At 35.4% G+C, this 18,710-nt stretch overlaps 1 protein-coding gene across 3 annotated transcripts in view; it reads left to right on the forward strand.

Annotated features, from left to right (window-relative positions):
* Window positions 1–18,710, forward strand: part of LAMA2 (laminin subunit alpha 2) — a 327,292-nt gene that overhangs the window by 266,232 nt on the left and 42,350 nt on the right. For all 3 annotated transcript variants that reach the window (XM_042821492.1, XM_042821497.1, XM_042821505.1), the window contains exons 41-45: window positions 3,157–3,259; window positions 10,753–10,869; window positions 13,524–13,706; window positions 15,981–16,135; window positions 17,662–17,805. In XM_042821492.1, coding sequence (XP_042677426.1) covers window positions 3,157–3,259; window positions 10,753–10,869; window positions 13,524–13,706; window positions 15,981–16,135; window positions 17,662–17,805 — 702 coding nt within the window. The remainder of the gene's footprint in view (window positions 1–3,156; window positions 3,260–10,752; window positions 10,870–13,523; window positions 13,707–15,980; window positions 16,136–17,661; window positions 17,806–18,710) is intronic.

Consider the following 18,710-nt stretch of genomic DNA (forward strand, 5'->3'; position numbering starts at 1 on the left):
TGTATGTGAAAAAGAAATTATTTTAAAAGTAAGGCGGAACTGTATTTAACAGATAGAAATTAGGGCTTTGGTCTATAAAACAGCTTATAAGTGTGTAGATGAATTCATATACATGAAACTCTTGGAGCAGTTTTGAGGATTACGTAGATACTTGAAACTACACCTACACTTCTGTCAGTGACCAATACAATACCTACTTCATGCTTACATCCTCTTATGAAATCTCAGGAAAGAAAGAAAATAGCTTTGTACCAAGGCTTTATCAGTTTTCTGTCTGTATTCAGACAATGCCCAGCATCTGCTGATGGGGGAATCTTCACGGAATGCTGTGACCATGGCTAAACAAACTTGCAGCCTGTAATCTTCTCCCTGATAACACACAAGTCAATGATTCACACTGTCATCCCTGGGAGATTTGGAGGGATCTGCTCTATCCCAAAAGAGTGCTGTGGGTTGAAATCTTTCTTCTGCTCCTGCAGAAGGTAAACGATTTGACAAGAACAGAGTTAAAGATTCGCTGAAATGCCAGAAAGTCCAAGAGGATGTTTCTTCCTAAATTTCTTCCTTCTTTGCTAATTATCAAATCATGAAGCTTTTTTTGTAATTTGATAGATGTTTTTTCTTTTGCTGTACACCTTGTTAAAATTATTGGAAAGGACAAAACAGTCCATGAGAGATGATATATGGTTTCTGTGGCAGCGTTTTGTATTAACTTAATATAATGGCACTTATGCCTCTAAATCAAGATTAAGATTGCATACCTCTAAATCAAGATTAAGATTGCATTGTTTGGATACATAATGAGATCTCACTCCAATCACAAGATGCTACAAGCAGTCAAGATGCACAAAGTTTGTATGGAGAGGATGGGGGTTGTAGATGGAGGAAGATAGTGAGGAAGTTACTCATACTATGTACATTCTGGTACAGAGTTAGATTACATACAGTTCAGATTCCTGGGACACAGTGATTTTCCAGTTTGTCTTGAATCACAATCATTTATTCCTTTTTTTGTTGTTGTTGTTCACTTTTACATCAAGTATACGCATTTAGAAAACAAGATCATTTATGTTAGTCTTATTAAATCATAAAGAGATTCAACCTGACTCTGACTTGCTGCAAGCTGGGCATAAGTTTACCTCATACAGCCAGAAAATGTTTACTTTTTTCATTATTATCTTCATCATAATTTTACATCTCTTGACTTAAAAAAATTAAAAAAAAAAAAATTAAAAAAAAAAAAGGTAGGAAAAAATATGTTTTGCATCAAATTTCTTGAATAATCATTCCCTTCAGAATTATTTGAAAATAGTTATAAAAGAAAGCTTTTAATCAGTGTGAGTATATTTGCCTCTGAAGGGACTTTTTAGTACTAACTTTCTGCTGAAATCTCTTTCTAACTGATTGCCAGCCTGGACTCAGTTATTGTCTCTGATTTGATGAACTTGCTTTTGCATTGCAAATTTGGCCTTCCACCTTCTTTCTATTGAATTGAAACTTCTTAAACAGCCAGTCAACCATGCCTGGAGTTTTAATAATAACAGCAACAATTGTTTTGAAATCCATTCTGACGTGGGCCCAAGTTCTGATTCTAACAGGAAAATAGCAGTAGTATTATCTGATTTGACAGGTGCATCTGCCACAAAATCTGGCCAGGCATTCTTTCTTCAAGAGCAATCTTTTACTTAACTGGTTGGTCTTTTGAGAATTTTGCTCTATTAAATAGTGATATTTTGCTCTTCGTGTCTATCATGGTTTCCATGGAAATAAATAGGAAGCATTACTTTTGGAGTGACCTAGATATTATCAGTGCTACTTATATTAGATATTAAAGATAAAATTTATAAACAACTAGTTTTGTCAATCTTTCAAATATAAAGCCTTTGTTGATATGGGGAAGAGTTGGCATACACAGCCTAATAGTTCAAGTGAGCTCGGCAATCATAAGGTCCAGGTTTAATAAAATCACTCATCACATGATGAAACTTGAGCATAAGTTTACATCCCTCATGACTACAAGCAATCTTTGGTAGCTGCATCCCAGTAACATAAGCTACTTGTGCTCTGAAATATCACTTAAAAAAAAAAAATCTGAATTTTGAGATTATCCAAAGCAGTCTTTAAGATTTTTTTAAAGAAACAGGCAGTGATTCCAATATATGTTACTTAATGTATCATGAAAAACAACAGTTCAGCAGTTAGAAAAATATCATCTCTTGCTCATTATCTAAATAATGAATAGTATTAATAACTGTGTCATTTAATTGACACACAGTTCATTTTTGAGTATATATATCTGCCCCTGAAAATGAAGAATAGCTGCTGCTTAATTGCGTACTTGTAACAAGGCTGACCCGTGACTAACATAGAATGTTATCTGCCTGTCAAGAGTATTCTCAAAAAAATGTATTCAGTATAATATGTGACTTGAGTTCATTCTTACAAACTGAGCAGTAACTGGTTCAGCACCTAAAGCATTTCCTACCAACTGAAAATACTAATCTAATTTAGAAAAATAACACTACCAAATCTCTGCACTGAAGAGAGATTTCAAAGGAAAGATTTTTATTTTTTAATGACATGATAGATAGTAGGATGGTTATTCAGTAATAAAACTTTTTCAGATTAACTGCAGCTTGCCCGTCTTTTTAAATACTATTTGCTTCATTGCATCTACACTTTACTGACCTAGCAATTACAATTCTTGGCTTTATCTCTAAAGACATCTGTTTTCTGTATTAGAGTTTAGATCATCAGGTCCAGCCTGCCTTCTGAAAGTATTGTAGCTGCTCCTAGAGAGAAACATTGTAGCTGGAGGAAGAAAGCCATCTTGAAAGATTTTTGCTTGTTTATTTTAGAAAATGTTCTGCTTCTATACTCAAATATGTTTCTGTAATGATATAAACATTTTCTCTTCTTATTAAAGTCATAGCTGGTATTCCAAAGGAGAACTGGCTTCCTGTAAAAACAAAGGAAATAAATTAGAGAAAAACCATTTTTCAGTCCTGTGAAAACCAATGTAACACCAGTGAGATATGGTTAAGAGCACATTTATGTTCATTTAAAATTTAGATGATTGTTCTCTTAGATCATTTTCATATATCTTTAATGGCTTCAGGCTTTCCTGTATGTATGACACTGTTTGTTTCTCTGCAGACATCTGGTCCTCAAGGATCACTGAAGGATGACGCCAAGAGCTCTCTTCAGAAAAGCTTCAGGGTCTTTAATGATGCCATGGTGCTAGAAAATGATGTTAAAGGTATGTTCAATATGTGGGATCCAGGTTCATTAAATGCAAGAAAAATACTGTGAGGCTGCTTTGTTACTGTTACAAACAAGCCAAGTCAGTAGAAAAAAAGTATATTTCATTTTCTATTTTAAAAATTGAACAAAGTATCAACTGAAAAGATTCTATTCCACTTCCATAATGCCTGAAACAAGCATCCCAGGCAGTTAGGGAGATGTTTCCATTTCTGGGATAAGAAGGCTGAGATGGAGTCTTAGTCATCTCCTGAAGACTACAGTAAGGGTGAGAGTAAGTGGAAATGAGAGAGGAAGGGAAAAAAACAGGTACTGATTTAGTAAATGCTCTATCAGAAAAATAGCACAAAACCCAGCCCAACACTACATATTTGCTCTTGTTAGTACAAAAGAAGGATTTGCAATGCCAATTGGAGAGAATTCATCTCTTTAGGATGCTTGTGAGATTGTGCCAGAAGAAGGAAGTATAGGGAGGCAATATGAAGTCGGATATGCTAGTGGGAGGTGCAAAGACCAATTAGATGAGTCTTTCATACAGCTATTTTTGAAGGTTATACATCCAAATATGGACTAATTTTCCTATTAGTTTAGATAGAATATGTTCAAGTTGGTAACTGAGGACTTTATTCCAAATCAGTATTCTGTAATCTCCTCCCTTTTTTACTGTTATTTGAGTATATATTTTGAAAAGATTGTTTCCAGTCAATTTAATGTCACAAAAGTCTTTTCATGCTGTGTACACTATGCTTTATTCTGATTCAGTTGGCTGGCGCTATTGTGCTATTTCAGGGTTAATATGGAATGAATTACAGACAAAGTTATAGTACTTACTCATTTAGGTAAGAAAACAGATCTAGGGCATGAAAGAAATTTTAAAAAGGATGGGAGGAAAATAAATACAATATGAAACTTCTTGCTTATCACACGATTTGAAAGTTAAGCTAAAATTAAGTTTGTTTACATCATGCATCAGAACTAGAAAAAAAGCCACAAATAGTAAACATTGGAGGTTGAGATTTAGCTGTCTGTCACAGAGATGATACCTGAAGCCTGTGTGTGATACTACATAGGTAAAAATAATTTTTATTAGTAACAAGACAGATTTTTATAATGGAGCCTAATTTTTTAGGTTTTAGCATGTACAATTTTCACTGGCCTTCTGGAATATACATTACAAAAACCACACAATGTAAAGAATTAAATCCATATAACACAAAGTCATCATTTGGCTATTATTTCACTTTCATTTATTTCAGGCAGCTCTGGGATGTCTGCTAGTTAACAAGTAAACATAATGTTTAGTAAGGTCATAAGATTATGACCTTATTATTAATTATTAATCATGTCAATTACGCTTCTGTATCATATACAGTTTGAAAGTTAAAAACGTTATTTTCTTTTAGTAGCTCTAAGGATAAAATAACTGTCTACACTTACAAGTAAATCTCATATGTATACTTAAATTACTCTTTATTGTGACATTGCTGCCAGATTCAGTACTAATTTAAGGCCAACATGTTTCAGTAAGTATTTCTCAGAAAATCATAAAACTATTATGGGAGGCCAACAGACTATCTACGTAACATGGCTGAAGTGGGAAGTATAGGGATATTGCTAATGCCCCTTGCTGGAAAGTAAGCTGCTTCAACTTGCCGTAGCTGGTGTATTGGACACACTAAAAAGGTATTACTGCCTCTCTGCACCACAGAGTGTAGTCTGTAGCTTTGTTTGCTCCACTGATGGTTACGTCAAAGTAATTGTGCTCTTTCAATTCTGTTCTCAAGGACAAAATCAAAATGTCTGTACTTGGATATACATCAGTGCTGTGTGCTCACAGGTCTGTCCAATTTAACCCTGAAGAAAAGATGTGATCTCAATAAGACAGTGCTTTGGAGATTTTGGAAAAAAATGAAGTTATTCTCCCATTTTACTCCAGTGAGAATTTCAATTGATATCTGTTTCAGATTTCTGAAGTGAACTAAGCATTCTAAAGATTCATAAAGCAATCCCAATGTAACTAGGGGGCAGTGCTTATCATGCAAGCATTTGATCTTCTTCTGGGCTCTTGCTCCATGCTGAAGATATTTTAATGAGATGCAGTTTTCCTGATGTTTTCTTTATACGCTTTAGATTTAATATGCTCCGTATGCACAAACATTCTGAACTTTCAGTGTATGCCTTTTTGCAGCCAATAAAATGTGACAACACTCCACATCTTGATCTGCATAGACATACATAAGTATAAAATGAAAAAACTGCTTATTTTTCCCACCCTATTTTTTCTCCAAAGTGATGAAGTTAGTAGTATTATGAACATAATCTCGCTGTACGTCTTGATGTGTTCAGGATAAAAGTGAGATTTGAGTGTAAAACTAACAGGAAGTGATTTATTTTCCTGTACTTCTTACAAAGTCATGCTGTTCAAGGTCTCTACTGAAAGTGAAGAATGGGTGATGGGCACTCTGTAATGATCTGGCAGACAGAAATGATCATTAGTTTAAAATTTCTTTGCCTGAGCTACAGGTAGTACATTAGTTAAAGTAATGAAAATCTCATGTAATGTACACTCCAGAAATCCAGTCTGGGCTATGACAGAGGTGGGAGTGTTTTCTTCCTACGTTATGACATTCCCCTGATTTGTGGTCAATTACACTAGGTATAAAACAGCTGTTAATCACGAGAATGCTTTATATTACTACCAAAAACCGCTGAAACGGTCCTTACAAAGCAAAGCTTCTGACAGAAGCTATTAAAATAGAGATTTAATCATTCCATTCTCTGTGGGTATATAAGTTGGAAGGAATAACCCTGGTGGAAGAAGGAAAATTTGTATCTACTGCACTAGCTAAGAAGGAGTTTTGAAAATTTGGCTACAAATGAGTGAATGCTACTGCCTGTCAGCTTCATTCTCTCTGTGCCTTGAGGGATTCTTAGTTTGCCAGGAGCAGTTTTTCTTCTTTATAGTTTTGAATTTACTGTTTTAAAAATATACTTGCCCAATGCAGTTTGGAGGCGATATATAGGCTTTGTCAAAACTGATCAATGAAAAGTAAAAATAAGATGTAAAAACACCTCTTCAGCTGGAGACAGTGTCAGGTGGCTACTGGAATTCAACTCATGTCATTTCTTTTGCTTAAGAACTGACAGGTTGAGGAGTGTTGTTTTGTCTGACAACAAGTGAATATTTTTAGCCAAAACATTTTCGAGCTGATAGGCACAGCTATATACCTTGGTTGTGTATTTTCCTCTCCTTTGGATTTTTGCTGGCCTGGCATATTGCATTCAGGAAATTATTGCCTAATATTTGTACGAAATGTTCAATGTTATATTTGTACATGAAATGATACTGAAAAGACTCTCTTTAAAATGTTAATCATCATTAGCCATATTTCTCTAATTAAATCTTTTTTCCCTGTTAATTTGTAAATCTTGCTTCTTTTCAGGTTAAAAATTTAGCTTGTCACTCCTCATCCTCCTGATAGGATGAGACTGAGGGGAGCAAGACTGCTGCTTGCAAGAAGCAAAACAAACGTAATAGAAAGGGATGCATGTAACTGCCAGTTAATTTGTGCAATATCCAATCAGTAAAAACAGCTGTGTGTGTAGCTTCTCAAGAGATTTCAACCTTTATTTTGTTTTGGGGAGCATACATTGGGCAACATGGCCTTATGATACCTTCTAAGACAGTCTCAACTATGTTGTCATGCTCTCGGAAGATTCCTGTTTCCACTCACACTGCAGTGGTGATATGCCATCAGTAATTAACCCATGCCACATACCTATGTGTTCTGTGGAGATTTGCAAGAACTCATCTCTTGTAAAAATAGATCACTGCATACAAATGATGACTAAGTTCCTTAATGAAACATATGAGTGTAAGGATATTTTTTTTATTTGATTCACTGTATTTTATTCACTCACAAGAAAAATTATTCTATAATGCAATGTTTAATCATGGAAATATTACCAGAAATTTAAAGTACTTGTTTACATTAACCAAGCCAGAAAATGTAAAGATTCGTACTTGCAAAGTCAGTCAGGATCTTCCATACTCTTTGGGGTTTAGTTTTAGTAATTCATGGATGGTTTTGTAGATTTGAACCAAAAAATCCCTATATGTTGATTGGCATCTTGTGCCATCTTTGTGCAGATCTAATCAAGTGGAAACAGAAATGACATATTTTTCTCAAGATATTTCTCAACCAACATTTAATGTCAGTTGACAGTGCCTGGCATCTTTCAGTACAGACCCGTTAACCTCTTCCAAGTCAGATAAGTTATTCATTTTGCAAAAATTTAAATTGTAGCTGCCCATATTTTACCTCACCTATATGATTAATTTGAGGATCTCAGGACTTCAAATTACAGATGTTTGGTTTGGCATCCTTTGTTAATGCCAATAATTAAAGGATGGGGAAAACCTAATGTGAATTTAGTTTAGTTTGTGATTCATTGTTAAAATAAGCTCAAAATTAGCAAAGAAGCCATCTGAGTTACAGTAGGAAAATTTACTTTGAAATATAGTTTCATGTTATGATCACTGTGCAAAGTAAACAACTTCCATGAAAGGCTCCCTCAAGGCACTTATTTATGGCTTCACTATTTTATTATTTAACAAAAACACAGAACATTTGAGGAATTAAAATTAAGCATTACATTTCAGTATTCAAATTCAAGAGTTTAGGGAAGCTTCACTTCATAAAATCCATAAAAATTGCCGTCACGGTTTCAAAGCTGAAAACAGAAGTGGGGAAGCATGATTCTGCAACTCTCTCTATAACAGAGAGATAATCTGAGAGATATCTGGCATAGTAAAGAGGAGAAAAAGAGCTTATTTATATTAATTTAATGTAACAAAGTTAGTGTACCACCACTTGAAATTAATCAAACATGTCAGGAATGCTTCATAAACACCAGCATTACAAAAAAGCCACCAGAGACACGAAAGAAATATCAGGCACTGTGATTTCAAAATTGAATGGAGGAAGTTAAAACAGTGTTGTCAGTGTTATTAGTTAATGACAAATGAACTCAGATAAAGTCTCAGATTGCTTAAGAGCAGAATCCTATGTGTTCATCCTAGTTTAACATCAAATTAGGAGTAGTTTCATTCATCTGCAGAGCCAAAAACTACCACTTAGAAATATTTTTGAGAAGGATAATCTTAAAATTTATGGAAGATTCTTCCCAACTTTATTCTACTGTTAACTGTGCCTTTCACACATGACACCAATATCCTATTCCTCTGTTGGGGCATTGCCTCCAGGCACACCTGAACTGTTGCTCTGATTTAAATGAGGCAGAAAGATCCCTACCAGAATGGCATTTCAAAGGATCTAGCAACAAAAATACGATTCTCATTTGCATTCCATTCCCCATTTCTGTCTTGGAAATAGCCTTGGAAGATTTAGTTAATGATTTCTTGAAGGTAATATGCATTTTGTTTGATTTTTCTAATTTCAAGTTGCTCTTTGCACATCTAGTTTTAAGAAAACTTTCTCTTTTAGAGTCTATGGTCTACAATCCCCTTTGTAACCCATTAATATTGTTTGTTCTCTCACAAAGGGTTACAGCTTTGATGCTGTTGGAGATCTAACATGTCTAATTATTGTTCCTTATTTAAAAGTGGTACTTTCTGTTTTTCACAAGTATGTGACCTATTCACTGAGAAATTTCTTCTCCAGTATATTTTCCTATTCCAGGACCTACTTCAATATGTATCCAGAAACCACGTGTTTATTTTCAATAACCTGTCATATCTCTGAAGGTCAATGTCATACTTTCTATTTTAAACTAGTTTTACACAAATTATTCTCCTCCTTCTGCTATCAAGCACCAGGATGTTGAATTAGTTTCCCAACAAGGCATGCCTTTAAGGTAATAAATAACCAACTGTCAGTTCTGAAGAGCTCCATACTGATATGAAGAAATATTGAAAAATGGTCCTGAACATAGTTGTTTAGGCATTAAACATTTTCTGTGCCAAACTTATCATTAAAATTTTGAAATAATGTATGTTTAAATAGCTGTAAAGCTTAGCTAGAATCTCATTTTTGAGAGTTTGTAAAATTATTGCCAATGCTGAATATTGCTCCAAAAATCCCTCCATAATTTTTATTCAAAGCAATTGATGAAGAACAGAAATGATCCATAAAAGATAACATCAGTTTGTAACAGTCTGTAATGTACAACTGTTTTGATTAATTAGGATGACTTTTTCCTATATACATATGTACATCTTTCAGAATGTGTTGTTAGTGTAGTCTCCTCATATTAATGATAGGGTGATATGGTGTGTTTTCCTCAATTATGAATCAACATGGGTCATTTTTTAGAAGTTTCATGAGAGCTATGCCTTGGTCATTCCAAATGGTGCAGTAAGCTGACACTTTCTTTCTGATCAGTCTTGCCTCTTTCCACACAGTTGTCAAATCATTTGTCCCGGGCAACATCTTTAATATGAAAATGCGTGTAGTGTTTGGATATAGGAATCAAGGCTGGGGGATGAGCTGCTGGAGAGGAGCTCTGCAGAGAGGGACCTGGGCATCCTGGTGGACGACAGGTTGGCCATGAGCCAGCAGGGTGCCTCGTGGCCAAAAAAGGCCAACGACATTCTGGGGTGCATTAAAAAGAGCGTGGCCAGCAGGTTGAGGGAGGTGATCTTCCCCCTCTACTCTACCCTGGTAAGGCCTCATCTGGAGTACTGCGTCCAGTTCTGGGCTCCCCAGTACAAAAAAGACAGGGATCTCTTGGAAAGAGTCCAGCGGAGGGCCAAAAAGATGGTGAAGGGCCTGGAGCATCTCCCCTGTGAAGAAAGGCTGAGTGAACTGGGTCTGTTCAGCCTTGAGAAAAGATGACTAAGAAGGGACCTGATCCAGGTCTATAAATATCTAAGGTGTGGGGGGCAGAGTGGTGAGGCCAGTCTCTTTCCAGTGGTACGTGGAGACAGGACAAGGGGAAAAGGACACAAGCTGCAGCATAGGAAGTTCCGCACGAATGTGCGCAAGAACTTCTTTATGGTGAGGGTGACGGAGCACTGGAACAGGCTGCCCAGGGAGGTGGTGGAGTCTCCTTCTCTGGAGATGTTCAAGTCTCACCTGGACGCCTACCTGTGTGACCTGGTGTAGGGAACCTGCTTTGGCAGGGGGTTGGACTCGATGATCTCTGGAGGTCCCTTCCAACCCCTGCAATTCTGTGATTCTGTGACTAAACTTCATACTTGAATCTTCCAGTGGATCATTTTTATGTCTCAGTAAATCATTCCACCTGTGATTGCAATTTTTTTTTCTTTCCTCTGTAAACCTCAGGAAAACCTCTGATAAACAGAACAGTAAGATGAACTGAGGCATTTAGATACAATGGAATCGGGGAACTTAAACTGAAAATGTTATCGTTCATACCTACAACTTAGGTATATTACTTTACATACAAACTTACTTACATTATTTAATATCTTAATGTTAAACAACTTGCAAATTATTGTTATTATAGAAAAGGAAGATAACCTGGACAGCATGCAGAACAGACTGAAAGATGCTGATGAGAAGAATTCTATTCTCCTGAAAACTTTGAATGAAACCTTTGGGAAGCTCTCAGCCATTCCTAATGGTAAGCTGGAAAAGTACTGCAAAGCTTGACTTATCCCTGCCCTATTTCATCATTTTCTATCACCGAAAATCTGTCTGACTTTTATCTGGTCCATGTCATGCGCACTTTGACCATGGGCTGCGGTACAAGGCACAGATAAGCTAGAAAGAATTGGCCTGAAAACAGATACCTTTATAAGTTTGTATTTTGACACAGTAAAAGGAGTTCCACTTCTGTAATTTGTAAAAGATTGGTTTCAGAAAGAATAAGGATTTAAGGAACTATGATGCATCCCGAGGCAGTCTTTCCTTTAAACATAGAAAAGCGTATTTATGAAACTCATGTAAAATGAAGCATGCTTCTTATGATAACATAAGAACAGTAAACACCTTATGACTTTTAAGAAAACATCAGAATGGAATCTGCTCTTTTTGTCATACCTTTCTAACATGCTCTTTTTGATATATACTGCAATATCAATTCAACGTCAGCTTGTCGTTGTGTGTCTTAGAACTGGAACAGGCCTTCCTCAGCGAGCCGTAACGTACTAAGCATACTTACAAATAGTTTTACCTACCACTTCTGGGGGAAAAAAAAAAAAAGAAAAATCTGTTATCAATTAAAATCCTTACGTGTTGGGATGTTACCTACTTTGTGTTGTATTGGTGAGAGACAGAGCTACAATGCATTTTTCTTGTAATAGATGGAATGGTTGGGGTTTTTTGTTGGTTTTTTTTGTTGGTTTTTTTTTAGAAAACAAGGAAATTTATCAGTCATATGATACAGCTTTTATTTCTAAGGGACTCTGCATTATGAGAAACTGAATATAAGCTTAAGAAAAGTCTCTGAAGAAAGTCTATATTCTCTCTGATCTGTGTAGGTCTGGAAGATCCAGACTACAAGTAAAAACTTGATGTGAGAAATGATTCATCTTGCCCTTCGTTGTCTTCATGATTTCAGATAGCTGAAACATTTTGTTTTAGATGTAGCACTCCTTGAAATCAGACATTCACAAGAATTTGCTTTAATACGTCATCTCTTATGCCACTTTCTGGGTTTTGACCACAGGAATTGACATGTCTGCTTCTCTTTTTGTGCACAGATAAATGTCTCGGTCAAATAAAATGGACCTTGGAGGCCAGTGGGCCTTAAGAGACAGAATACTGAGTGTGAAACACGTAAAAGATACGTGAAATATGCAGCCATTAGTAATGTAATAAGCTCTTGCCAGAGTAGAGTTACAGGATGCGTGCTCTTGGGACAAGGACACTCTCATATGCAAGTAGATGTGTTGTAAGAGTGAAATTCAAAGAAAATAAATGGCATGAATAAGAAAATACAGTAAATTAGTAATCCAATAAGGAAATAACCAATGAGGACAAGAGAGAAAATGACCCTGTCATATATTTTGCTCTTCAAGGTTTCAGGGAAACAGAGTACAGCTTAAACTAATAATTCTTGTGTCTATGCTATAGAAATAGCCAAATAAAATAACGAAATTAAAACAAACAAAAAAAAGTCAAAATGAGATAGAGGGATAGATCAGCCTTAGAACAAGAGCCTACACGTTCAGGTATAGATTAAAAATAAATATAATTGGTATGACAAATAGAGGGAAGTAACAAGGTAATCCCATTTTCCATTCTTCCAGAAAGTGGTGCAGCCTGTAATAATGAACTAAAAAGAGATACTTAGATAAGATGAAAAAAGAAATTGGAAAAAGGCAGTCAGAGAGCTCTCTTCTTTCACTTCATAGTATTGATGATGATAATGGTTAATTAAAGGTTCTGTTGTGCTTTCAAGGTGCTACTGTATTTTGGGGTATTTTCGAAGCCAAACTTTCAGAAATAAGAGTGGAGTAGTTTGGAGCACAGGTATAATATGATTTTGTTCAAAAAAGTAAAAAGGGTTCAGGACAAAACTTCCAATTCTCTACAGACTTAGAAAGCATTGTCTTTTCTCTGGGCCATGGCTTGATTGCATCATACTATCCACAGAATGTGAAGAACACATCTGTTTGGGAATTTACACTTTTGATTCCCTGAAATGGTGATAGTGTCTGCGTTTTCTCATGTCTTCATACAGTCAGGAGCATGAAGTCATGCCCGAGCAAATCTTGGTATAAGCACTCTTATCAACCATCTCTTAGCCAGAACTGGGAAACAAACACATCCTCCTTTGCTTTCCCAGTCCTGCAGTGCAGTCTGTTAACTGCACTGACTACAACAAGGAGTTGCAGTCATTATGAGAAGCAGCACTACTGCTGCATGGTTGTTTCAGAAGTGTCCAAGCTTCCAAGCTGCACTATGAAATGTTCTTATGACTGAGGGACACAAAGACATATTGGAGAACACAGTGAAACAGCAATTACAAGAGCAATGTCATGATTTTGCGAGAAACAGGTAGCAAAGAATGTTCCTGTGAGTACCACAACTTCACTGTGGGGTGTTTTCTTCTTTTCAGGAGTATTTGTAATCTCAAAAAACAGAGGATCAGATTCTGCAGTCCAGACATATGATTAATAATGTCTTACTTACATATGAAGATTCTAAAGAGTAAAGAATTACACAACACAATTTGAGATGGTAGAAATTTGGCCCAACTTGTTTCTTGAGATGTATGAAAACAAACTCTGTACTCCAGGCAATCATTTAATTGTCCTTTTCTACCGACAGATACAGCTATAAAGGTACAGGCAGCTAAAGACAAAGCAAGACAAGCCAACAATTCTGCAAATGATGTCCTGGCCCAGATTAAAGACCTCAACCAGAATCTCCTTGGCTTGCGAAACAACTACAGTAAGCTTGCAGATGATGTGGCAAAAACAAATGCTGTTGTGAAGGACCCTATCAAGAACAGTAAGTTCTTTTGTGCTATGGATTTTCTGTTGTTGTTGTTTTGGTTTTCATTTTACATCTCAAAATGAAACAGACACTCAACAATTTCACCCTGATAGCATTACTATGATGGGATAAAAAGGAAACTATTGTTTCTATTTCTGCTGTTAGTCTTCTGTGAAAAAAGCTACCATCAGGAGATTGAACATGTAGTGGATTGGCAGGTCTGATCCACAGACTAGTCTTTAAACTAGAAAGGTGAATAATTAAAGAATCAGTCCTTGGTTGACAATATATTACTTGATTCATGTAAAATTCCTTGCACTAACCCAGCCTTCAGTCAACCAGGTAATTACTTCTGGGTGAAATGCAGTGACATCTTTCGTACAAGTTACTGTTTCTGGTAGAATACTGAAGACACTTAAGAAGAAAAAAGATAAAAAAGAAAATGTTTTTTAAGGCTGATTTTTTGGGTTTTTTTTGTTGTTTTTTGTAGGGAAGCCTGTTACCAAATATAACAATTTCTTTAGCAAGCATTTTAGCAACTTCTTTAGCAATTTCCACTATGGTTATGATGGATAACATTGAGTTCTAAATTGTATAATGTTTTATTGTAGATTACCAGAGAATATTGCATTGGTTTGTCCAGCCAGGGCTGAATATTGTTACAAAATTACTGAAGGACTAACTTCTCAGCTAATCTGTGCTTTCCAGGTTGTGGTCAGCTTAGCAAAACTAGGCACCTAAAAACATCTAGTTTAGGAAATTGTCAGTCTCATTCTATGGACACATATCCTCTTCAAGTTCTAGCTGTACTAGCAAAATGATTGTCACTGTCTTCCTATCTGAAATTTCTGAACCTTCATACACATACATGTGTGAACCCCAAAAATAATCATCAGACAGAAAGATCCCTAGAAGTTTAGACAACATTAAAAACAGTTTTTGATTGAAATAATGTGGTTATATTATGGCAGGTTATGCAACAAGCAGATCTACAAGGTAATGATATCTGGCTTGGTAGTGATAACAGGCAAGTAGCCTAAACCTTCTTGGCATTTCTGGATATAGAATAGGCCAGATCTAGAATCTCGTCCTTTAACTTACTTTGCATTTGTGATTAGATCTCCAAAACATTTTCTTATGCTATGTTCTGTTTTTTTCTCTTTTCTTTGTCTCCCTATCTTGCCTACAGAAATAAGTACGTATGTCTTCTTTCTTGCTTTTTTAATTGTGCCTTTTCCAGTAGATAATGATGATTCATTGCTTACTGCCAAAGCTTATGCATGGTGTTCCACACTGCTCATTCAAATGGTTACTTTTTGAAGGCTTTGAGATGAAGTGGCTTGGTAACTAGCCTAACTTATGAAACTTATAAGAAACATCTTGAAAATTGGGCTGAGTTAGTATTCAAAAACCACATAACCAGACTTTCATGCTCTTTGTAAGCATTACTCTATTATAATAATTACTATTTCCATTCTATCTGCATTCTTTTGGTAAGTACTGATTTGTCCATTTCACAGTCATCCACACAGTTCCATACCCTCACACTAGTCAAGTGCTGTAATCTTTACATCTCCTGAAAAAATGTCAAAAAGAAGGCATTGTTCACCAGTTATAGGTTGAAAGGCATAAAAAATGTCCTGTGAAACTTAAAGAAAAAGAAAAAAATCTCCATTGTAAAAACATTTTTCACTTGAGGGGGAGAAAAAAGAAAATATTTACATGACTGTCATTTTTTAAAATCTGCTTTCAATACATATTCATAATTTTAAGCTATCAGATAATGTTAAGTGATCAGAATAAAAAAAATGTTATTCTTGTTGCCATTATAGACAATTTAAGAATGAACAAGTTAATTCAACATTTAACTGCAATCCCCTACTTCTTCTGCAGAAATTACTAATGGAAACTAATCAATTTTCATTTATCTAGCATATTTTTTAAAAGTAGATTTAGAAAAAACACATGTAAATAATTCATTCGTAACTGTATTTTGCTCCAGTATTTTAATTGCTATTATCCTGACATGAGGCATAGTTACTGCTTCAAAATTCTTGTTTAACATCTGTATCTACTTCTGTTGCTACCTTAACTTCATTCTAATGTTCATAAATGACCTAATTCTGTTGAGGTAGCTTCCTGGTCTGTGTATACCTCATATTAGCATATAATATTGCCTGAGTATTGTCTGTGCAGAATTTTCTTCTTCTTTTTTTTTTTTTTTAAATACCAGTTTATAATTACCATCTGCCACCACTCTAAAACTGTGCTTTGTTCTTCCTTATGAAGTTGCTGATGCAGATTCAAGTATAAAACACCTGGAAAAGGAGGCAGATCGCCTACTAGATAGACTCAAGCCAATCAAAGAACTTCAAGATAATTTAGGGAAAAACATTTCTCAGATAAAAGAGCTGATAAACCAAGCTCGGAAGCAAGCCAATTCGGTAAGCCTTTTTCTCAATAAGATGACCTTTTAAATATTAGTGGGATTTTATTTTCTACTTTTATATTTCTTTTCCTCAAGGTGAATACTTCCTAATATAAAAAAAAAAAAAAATGTGTAGAGAAAGCAAGTAATGGAGTATAATTTCTCAGATAAACAAAAAATTTTCTGATAATTTCCTCTCTGTGTTTTGTTTCTTCATTTAAAATGCACCATCGTTAAATGGATAATATCTGTTGGTCTGTATTTGGAAGAGTTACTATTTAAGAAGTATTGTAATAGCATAGCAGAAAAAATCACTTTGTCATTCATGACTGAGTAATGATAATAAACCCCCGGTACCAATTCATAGAATTTATATCACCTGAGAATGTGGAGTCTAAAGATGCAAAATTGGGTTGAGAGTATATTTCTGGTTTGATTACTGAGTTTGGAGTTTCTCTAATTCAGGAGTACTTTAAGCTTGAGGACCAGCTGGGTAATGCTAAGGTTATTCAGCTTGTAACCCAATAGAAAATGAGAAAAATGTTCTTGGAGATAGTACGTTAGGATAATTCCTGAAAAATGGTTGGGGAAAAAAACCAACAACCTACAGAATAGGAGCCTAGAATGGATGTGTATTACATATTTGCCCACAATAGAGGAACAAGTTACAGTGATGCAATAGCTTTCTTATGTTCTTTTGTCTGAAGGCTTCTAAGTACTTACCTGCTCAGCATTTCTGAGGAAAGGAAATAGTGTGTTTGGTCGTATAACAGATCTCATTCTTTATAAAGTCTGCCCTAAGCAAGAGGCGATATCATTATGTACGTCTACTCTAAAACATAAACATGTCTATCTGGAATTGAAATACGATTGTACTGTCATTATGTCTATGCTGGCATTATGAAAGCAAATAGTATGCTGTTTTCATCTGTGCTGCTGAGCCTAAGGAAACTAGCACAAGTGTCCAAATGCATATGTCATTTGAGCAGTGAAAATGAAACCTAGTAATGAATACCAGCTCCGTTAGGGACTATGTGAAAACAGTGTTAGACACAACTGTTGGTTAAAAAAATAATTATTAAAAGGTGTCTTAAATTAGCATAATCAAAGACATTACAAAGAAAAATAGATCGTCATCTCTACCCCAGAGGAATATGTTGCAATTCCTTCAGAAGCACTACGTATTTTCCTGGCTACGTATTCTACTTGTAGTCTGTCTCCATAGCCAGAATTCCCCAGCTGATTGTGTTAGACCTACATATCTTCTAGCTATTTTTGATCCATATAATTGATCCTTTCAAACCTGAATGCTAGAAAGAGTTTGTATTGCCTTTTAATCAAAACATAAGAAAAAATCCCAGAAAGAAAATTGCATTTCTACCTCTTGTACGTATCCAAGCAACTACTTGCTACTTGTGGCACAGAAATGGTAATGAGGAAGAAAGAACAGTTATATTTTTGTAATGATTTAGAAACATCTTTTGGTTACTTCTGGAATAATAAGCAGTAAACTAAATTTTTTTTAATATGCTTTTTTTGAAGATCAAAGTGTCCGTGTCTTCTGGAGGCAACTGTATTCGGACATACAGACCAGAAATAAAGAAAGGAACATACAATACCATCATTATCAATGTGAAGACTGTAGTTGCTGACAATCTTCTTTTTTACCTTGGAAGTGCCAAGTTTGTAAGTTTGTCTCCTGCTTTTCTTGTCAGCATTGCTCAATCAAATCAGGTTACTGACAGACACAGAAGATGAAAAAGGCTTTTCTTTTTTCCACTTTGAGGCTTCAAAGTAGTAGTAGAGGATCTAAGATAAACTAGAGAGTTGCTTTAGTATTAATATAGGGACTGCTAAAATATAACTGGCAAATATTTTTTAGTATTTTAACTAGCTATAAAATCTAAGACTGCTACATGAGCTACATTAGGGCTTTAAAATTCACAGTGCAACCAAAGCATTTTGGGGGTTGTCTGTGGGCTTTTCCTTGGGGAAGAAGTGGCTAATCATCTTGAATCTGTCAAAGCTCCAGTTTATTATAATTTTATGTCAAGACTATGATTGCAAGCACAGTAATGATGAATGACTCAGTTTCCCAAGGGCACTCTAGCAGACAAGCTTCTAGAATAATCAACAGTAATTCAGCAAATGGGAAAAACAGTGCATTTCTAACATTTTGAACTATATACTTTATATACCTAATACAAAATGAAGAGGCTAGATGGCATCATGTATTAGTCTACAATCCTGACATGTTTCTGCCATCCAATGGATGTTTTACAAATAACGTCAGTCTGAGTTAAGTTCTCTTCTTGCTTGCTGCAGTACCAACATTTCTGTAAGTCTAGCAGCTTACATGCTATGTATCACTGACAGAAGTCATTTGTCATATTTGTCATAAGATTCCTTGCTTGAATCAAGGAAAGCAGGGAAAAGACAATCTCAGTCATTGTGAGAGTTAGTTTTCATACTTTGTTGTCTGTAAGTGAATTTCTATTGCCCCATTCACATGTCTTCTGAAATGTGAAGAGTTCTGGAGAGTTTTCTTTTGTCAAAATATGAGACTGGTTCTGTTTTTATATTTTGTACAC

Source organism: Centrocercus urophasianus, unplaced genomic scaffold, assembly GCF_019232065.1.
Source record: "Centrocercus urophasianus isolate 14NV4802_14NV808 unplaced genomic scaffold, USGS_Curo_1.0 seq_10, whole genome shotgun sequence".
Classification (NCBI taxonomy): Eukaryota; Metazoa; Chordata; class Aves; order Galliformes; family Phasianidae; genus Centrocercus; species Centrocercus urophasianus.